At 46.5% G+C, this 7,722-nt stretch overlaps 1 protein-coding gene across 1 annotated transcript; it reads right to left on the bottom strand.

Moving 5' to 3' along the window:
* Nucleotides 1-3,826: 3,826 nt before the first annotated feature.
* TMEM37 (transmembrane protein 37) lies at nt 3,827-7,204 on the bottom strand (the record flags this gene model as incomplete). Its single annotated transcript, XM_029959887.1, has 1 exon — nt 3,827-7,204. A coding segment is annotated over one exon (672 nt), but the record flags the coding sequence as incomplete, so codon positions are not given.
* Nucleotides 7,205-7,722: the final 518 nt, after the last annotated feature.

Here is a 7,722-nt window from a genome sequence, read left to right as displayed (position 1 = left end):
TGTGACCTTTCATTTTCCATGTGGCTCTCCAACAGCTTCCAGGCTAATCCAGGCTGGTGAATTTTAGTTGTTCTCCATTTCTTCTGCTGTGGAAGCTGGGAGGACATTCAATTTTAAATGATGAAGGTTACACGTCATCCTTAAACACAGCCTGTGGGTTTGAAATGCAAAATTAACACATACCTAAAATTTATCAAGGTTCAAAGCTTTCTTCCTTTGCCTCTTTTAACAGTGGAGACCTTGGAAACAACAGTGGTTCAATTTGAATATTTGTATCATTTTGAAATGGTAAAAAAGCTGTTATTGCATATTCCAAGAGTGGCCAAAAAAACTTCAGAAAGATAGCTCATTCCTATTGTGTTTGTACCTCTGAGACTGGTCCATTTTGTCTTTCAAGGGAAGAAATGAAAGTACTTGAGATGTTTAAAACTCAATTGAAATGGACAGTAGAACCTGTCTGGTGAAAAAAAATACCATATTGGCTACCAAAAATCTCTTTAGAGTCTCCAATCACCCAGTGTGCTGAAATCTGCAAGACTGTGCACTGTAATATGCTGTCACAAGGTATTGGAGCTATTACAGCTTTATGTTCTAAAGGACATAAACAAGAAATTTCCTGGTTTAAATGGGAAAAGGATAAAATAGTTGTCCGAGAAATGCAACCAAGTCTCCTACTTGATTTTGTATCTGCAGTTTCTTAGTTGGGGCGATTCTTGGCTGGGTTTCTTCAAGGGCAAAGATGACTGAATGGAAAGCAAAGGTGTTTATCTCTTCTCCCTCCTCCCGATCACCTAAAGACATTGACAAAACATTCATGGTATGTCCAATGCTGCCTGAGCGGCATTTCCCAACCCCCTCTGCCAAAACTGCCCTAACGAGCTTTTAATCACACCAAATGCCTACACGGTAGGCTTCTGCCATTTTATCAGAAGGCAAACAAACAGAGAAGTTCAAAGGATGCATTCAAGGTTAAATAACCTGTATACAAGCAGGTTTTTGAGTGCTATTAGCACTGTTTGAAACTGACATTATTCAGGAAATTTTTTTTCGAAGTAGCAAGCTTTCAAGTTGACTTTGTCCTTTAAAACTCAGCCAAAACAAGTGGAAGGAAGAGCAGAAGCAGGATCAGTCCTGTGACCAAGGGAGAAGTAAAAGCCCCTCCATGAACATTTAAGTAAAAGATCTCATTTTTGCCAACTCACCAAGCCAAGCAGAGCCTCCAGCCTTCTCGGGGGTTCACTCTGTCCCAGTGCATTTAGCAAGTCAGATACTTCTGAAAACATATAACCTTAATTTTCTCTCTGGCCTACGAATGCGACCAAGAAGAATGAGACAACTTGTATGTTCACTGTCTGAGAATTAAACATTCATCAATCAAGCCAAAGCAGCTGTTTGTTTTAAATGCAAGTGCCTCCTTCCGGCATAAATGAAGAAATATAGATTCAGAGATTCAATAACATGTAATTAATTAGATCTGATGCAATTATTGGCCCTCCCACAAGCCAGTGTAAGAGCTCAGCCCTGCAGTATGTAGTAAGGACCAGCACAAGTTTGGGGGGAGCCTAGGCTGAGCTTGATACATATTTGTACAGGACCCTGGTGAAACAGGAACAAACCACATGTCCCAGAATAAAATGCTGGTCTTTTGCATTTAAGAAAAAAAGTTCTAGCATAAGCTATTGTTTTACATGGCCATTTTGGTTTTATTTGTCTTGCCTGCAATAACAAAAAAAAAGAGGAATTATTCCCAGATTCTGTATTACACGTTTGCTTCAGGCATTGAGCACAGACCCGGTTTGTGTGAAGAGCTGAACTTCCACAAAAACTCTCGGATGTCAGCTGGCATTCAGAGTCCTCAGCTCTTTGGGAAGAGCATGTCCACTCGGGAAGGAGCCAGAAGCAGGCAGCATTAGGAGTTATGATGCTGTGACCTTGTCCTGGTTCCACCTAGGCGTTGGAAGCTGCTGCCAAATACCACCACAGTGGACTGGGTTCTCACCTCCCCCATCTCCTGCAGGCAGTGCAAAAGCTCCCTGCCCTGCTGAGGATGTTGCTTATTTAACTATGCTGAAGGATACCAGAGAAAAGAGCTACGTAGCTCTGGAACATTGACATGTTTATAAGCAGATGAAAAGGAACAGGAAAATAAATCTCAGCAAGCAGTGCAAAAAGCAGGAGGTAAAGGCACACAGGCTGAACACAAACAACATATTCAGAGTTCACCAGCTTCCCTTTCATTCATTACACTTGCTCTTGAGTATTCAATGTAAAGCAGGTGGGTTTTAGCAGTAAATAGGGGCTTAGTACCACCTTTCACTCAAGTCGTTGTCATTGTTCAGGGACAGCAGTGACAGCCTCTAGCCGTCTATTTCAGGTCCCCTGAGGAGCCAGCTGTCCCTCTGCAAGCCAGCAGGGCAGGCAGCAACTCCAGCAGCCTGAGCTAATCAGCAGACTAAGAGCTAATGAATTTAAGAAGAAGTGATTAATGTATTTTCTCTCCAAAGACAGCAACAAGGAAATTCCCAGCAAAACTATCAGAAGCAAAAAACAGTAGTTGTGCCGTGAATAATTGCATTGTGCAATGCTTCAGTACAGGGGAGCTGAAATGGACTGTTTCAGATGGGGTGGATACAAGTGAAGCTGAGGCCCCAGGAATTCAGGCAACACCCCTTCCAGGACACTGCCTGGGGCAGGCCTTGTTTTCACTCAGAAATGAGGCCCTTCTTGCATCTGCAAGCTGACCTGGAAGGCTGAGAAGGGCCATTATCTGCTTACAATGGGCTTCAGCAGAGGGAAAGAGAAGGCAGCTGAGGACAGTAATCTTCCTCTGATCACGTTCGCTTGACTTGCAAAAGCAAGCAAGGCTCAACCCCATTCCAGGTGTCCTTCCAAGCACAGTTGAAGAAGGTACTGAAGACTTAAAATCAAAATAACATGCTCTAGGGAACCTTGCTTGAGCACAGAGACCGGACTAGATGACCTCCAAGTGGTCCCTTCCAACCTTAACCATTCTGTGATTCTATGAAAATACAGTGCAGGCAGGACACCTCCCGAGCTAGCATGCCCTGTACTGTTAGTTCCTTTTTCTTATCCACAAGCTTGTGCACAAGGTTCCAATTAAAGTTAGTAACTAAGCCTAAACGACTCATTAACAAGAAGTGATGTTCATTACTTGCTTTTAAGAGATGTTAAACTGTTTGAGACAGGCCAATGACCTCTCCTGTTGGAAAGAGAACACCAGGTGCTAATTAACTTGAGATTATATAAACTAATTCAGTGGCATAGCTGGGAATCTGTTTTCCTGACGTTTAACTAAACCTGTCAGTACAATGAGCTCAGAGAAAAATGCATAAATATATTTGTACTCAGATACCACTTCTGCACGCCAAATAATCGGAGCTGGGGAAAAGAGCAAAGATGCTTCAGACATGGGGTGCAGTGTGGGAAAAGGAAGGTGAAGGACACAGGAAAGAGCTCTTTAGCTGGTAAACAGAGCACATGCAACAGCAGGAAATCATTAAGAGCCTAGAAGGTTATCTCCAGTTCCCACGAAGCAGCACAGCTGACTGCTCCTCTTGTTTTGCAAGACACGAAAGCAGTGCTGGCTGCTTGGGTTGGTGCAGACACACTGGAGGGAAAAGGAGAAGGGAGCGTGCAGTGGCCTCAGTTCCCTTGGTCAGAGCTTGGCAAAGTGCCAGGCAGTCATTTCTTCATCAGTCTAGCTGCGTACACAAAAACAGAACGGTGCCTGGGAGATTATGTAAAACCCCAATCATCTCCTTAAATCTTCACCCCGATATCTAAATATAAAAAGAGAGAATTACAGTTCTTATTTCAAATAAAATTTATTTAAGAAACTTTAGGAATATTTCTTGGAACTTCCACAGCCTTCAGAAAATGAACAGTGACATGCTGCTGCACAGGTTGCTGTATATAAGGATGTCTCCAAGACAATCAACCTTGTTTTGTAATATTTAGGTGTCAAAATGCTTCTTCTCCCAGCATAATTAAGTCAAGCAGTACTACACAAAACCAGTCGGGAAAAAAGCATACAAAAGGCCTCTTCTTCAGCTAGTAGAGAGTATCCTAAAATCATTCACAATTGCACCACATCTAGGATGAACTCAATGGCCAATTGTCCACTGCCTCCCTCCAACCCAAACGGGAGGCACCAGCCTGGAACTCAGTCTGGCTATGGCTGCCTTCCAGGGAAAGGGATGGGGGCACAGCCTCCCACTAGTACGAAGGAGCGTACATGCAGAGCTGATTTCCAGTTTTGCATGTCACCAAAGTGGCACTCTGAAGTTACATCCATGTTTCTAGACAAGCCATGGACACCCTTAACCTCATGCAGGGGAACCGTCCCGCCTGGCATGAGGGCCCATAGGCAACACAACTGAATCCCTGGTTAGTTAAGATACTCTTAACATCTGCTAACATCCAAGTGCCAACACCTTGGGACCAGACCTTGCAGGATCTCTCTGGCCTAAATGGCTCTGCTAAAGCCAACAGCACTAGTTTATGCAAGCATCTGCATGTTCAGCCCACCAGCACGTCTTCAACAGTGCAGTTCAGCAAATCAAATGCAACTTCACAAACACAGTCACAGTGCAATTTTCCAGAGGCAGGTTAAAGGCACAGAGGGTCAAGAAACCCCAACAAAGCCCCAAACATTACAAGAGCTTCAGGAGCTCTCTGCGTAATTCCTGACAGAAAGACAAGTAGATTCACATACAGAAGTACAACTGGCACTGTCCAGAGCAAGCCAGGTCTGAAACTGCATTACAAAACAGGCTTAGGAGTGTTGTCTTAAGTTACAGAAATCCAAGAAGGAATGGATGCTGTCCTCACGAAGGCAAGAGAGTCCACAGGAGCACATTCATCAAGTGTGGTACATTCAGCTCAGGCACAGCTTAAGACTGAGCTTTCAAAGACAAAGCTGTTTACTCCTAGCTCACCTACACAGCCTTCTTGGCCTCTGTGCTACGATGCTTTTGTTTCAGGTAAAAAACTGTGTCAAACTTGTTGCACAGGAAATTAAAGCCTTGCTCAATAGCTATCACACAAGCTATAGGGATGAACACGTAGAAACATTTGTTCTAAAACAAAAATACAAGCAGCTTTGCCAGTGGATACAAGATAAACAGTAAACCAGAAACCCTGAAATACTCTGAGACATTTATATCCGTGGGCATCCAAATGCTGTATGGTGGACAGGGAGGACACATGGGGCAACCAACCTCTGAGGTCTTCTCTCCTATTGCATAAGACACCATGAGCAACTTCAAAGCTGTAGCAATTATAGAGATCTTGACTTGGACATTGGCAGGAGGAAGACCAGCCTTAATATGATTATGGCCAGGTCTCTCTGTATTTCCACCATCTGTGACAGATTAGAGCTGCACCCATTAGCCCCTCCTTAGGCAATCATGGGCTCTTCTCCTCCCAGGCTGTTAGTCAGGGGAAGAAAAGGACTTGGTCTGGTCAGGAAGATTTAGAGCTTTCTCCTCCCATAAGAAGTGCTACAGGAGACTCTCAGCTACAGGATAAGCAGTTTTCCCACTGCCCCACTGGACACCCTGACAACCAAAACACGCCCCAGAAGGTACGGTGGTCTCAGCATGGTCTCCCCAGCCACACTGCCACAGAAAGCCCCTGCAGAGCTTGTTCCTCTTGCCCCAAAGAGATAAAAAAAGAAATCAAGAGCACTGCCCTGTTACCGTGAACTTTGCAAGGGCTGTGAGGGAGCCAGTTTGGGTGACCAATTGGCACGTGTCCTTTAGGTGTGGCAGAAGAGTGATGACAGTGGGGAGAGGCCACAAGCACAGGAACATGCACTGCTGCCCAAGGAAAGCATCACAACCCTTCCCTGTACCCCTGCATCACCCAGTGCCTTCCCCTAACCCCAAGTCAGGGCCTCTGTTTGAAGTGTCCCCCAAAAACTGACTGAGAGACGGACAGATACAAGGAACATGCCAACAGAAACCAAAACATATGACTATATCAAGGTCTGCGTGCCTTCTCTTTTGAAAGAAAAATGGAGGAGCTAGATCCAGTGAAGAATTTCAATACTTCATGCCAGCGATCATGGCCAGGCATAAATCCTCTGTCCCAGATGACAGAACAAACTCATGAAACACACCACAGTTGTGTCACACTCTTCAGAGGCTTCAGAACATGAAGAAAAGCACAGCAACACCAAACCCAGAGCAGTACGGGTGTTGTGTAAGCCTCAGAACAGCATACGTGGGATAGATCAGTCTTCCACATCTCTGCATGTTTAACAGGATGCCCTTGGCTTTAATCCACTTCTCCAGAAAACCACATTGCAATGGCAGCCAGTCCCAGTCTCTGCTTTGCTGGTGTTGCGCAGAGGGTGGGTAGGTCTTCCACAGGTGCCAAGACTGACTCATCTTTCCCTCCTTGTACACAAATTAAGACAGGGTATCCTTTTCAAACTTCATTAGACTCTCTTTTTTACAGTCTAATTGGCAAAGCTGCTTACACAAAGGCAGAGGTACCTCCTTTGCACCTAGATTTTGCCTACCCCATTCCTGAGGTGTGTGAGGCTGTTGATGTGAAGTCCGCTGATCCCGTTGAGGAAGAAGAGGAAGGCAGCAATGAACTCGCACCAGTATGTCAGTGTGAAGCCTGTGAAGGTGAGGTGATCCTTCATGAGGATGGAGAAGCTCAGAACACCAGTGGCCGACAGCAAAAAAGAGACAAGGATGAAAACTGAGCCCATTGCCCACTTCCGCCTTGCGTTGGCATCATCACAGACTTGGGACACCATCAGCAGCTCTAGGCCAAATATGGCAACCACAACAGCAAAGGACACCATGCTTCTTATGGGAATCACCCCCACACTCAGCCCCTCCACCTGGGCCAGGCTGAGGTCAGTGACACACTTCAGGACGCTGTTGTTGCCAACCGTGCAGAAGTGCCACAGTCCAAAGAGCTGCCCCCTTGCAAAGAGCCAGCGGCCATCACAGATGGAGATGGACGACAAGACCACCGCTATTGCCACGCACAGGATGATCAGGCTCCTGATGAGTGTCTCAAAGAAGGATTTCTGTGGTCTCCGGTGCGCCAGCAGCTGCTGCGCCTGAAAGGAGAGTGGGGGGAAGAAACAAAACAGAGTTAACAGTGCTACTTCAGGGTGAAACAAGGGCAGAGAGACAAAGCTGCGGGATTCGGTATTTGAAAATATTTACTTGTGCACATCAAACTTCTTCTCACAAGGGAAAGCAATGCAGTTACAGGCTGTACCCAGCAGAAAGGAAGGGTGGGTGAAGCTCTCCTGGTTGCTTGGCTTCACGAACAATGCTCCCACGTCAAGGCCCGGGACCAGGATCACAAAGGCTCTGGCCTGAGCAAGATCCCTGCCCCGCGGTCCCACGGCACAGCCTCCTGCTCTGGCAGGGCTGGAGGAAATCACTGGCCCCTAAGAGGATGGAGGCCGGTGGCTAGGACGGGGGAGGCAGCAGCAGCGGGACGGAGGTGCTCTTAGTTCCGAGCACCATCCTCCTGGGCTGCAGCGAGCGAGTCTCTTCTCATCCAGGGGGAGAAAGGCTCAGCTGCCCCGGGGCTTGCCAGGGTCTCCAGCTACAGCCCCCGCGGAGCCGCGTGTGCAACACACACCCCTCCTCACCGAAACCCTCCAACGGGGGCCCGAGATTTAATGCAAAGTCAAGCCAAGCGCCCGAAGCCCCTTCCATCCCC

Source organism: Manacus vitellinus, unplaced genomic scaffold (assembly GCF_001715985.3).
Source record: "Manacus vitellinus isolate BGI_N305 unplaced genomic scaffold, ASM171598v3 scaffold_22_pilon, whole genome shotgun sequence".
NCBI lineage: Eukaryota > Metazoa > Chordata > Aves > Passeriformes > Pipridae > Manacus > Manacus vitellinus.
Note: the sequence above shows the minus strand (reverse complement) of the source record. Positions and strands in the feature narration are given on the sequence as shown.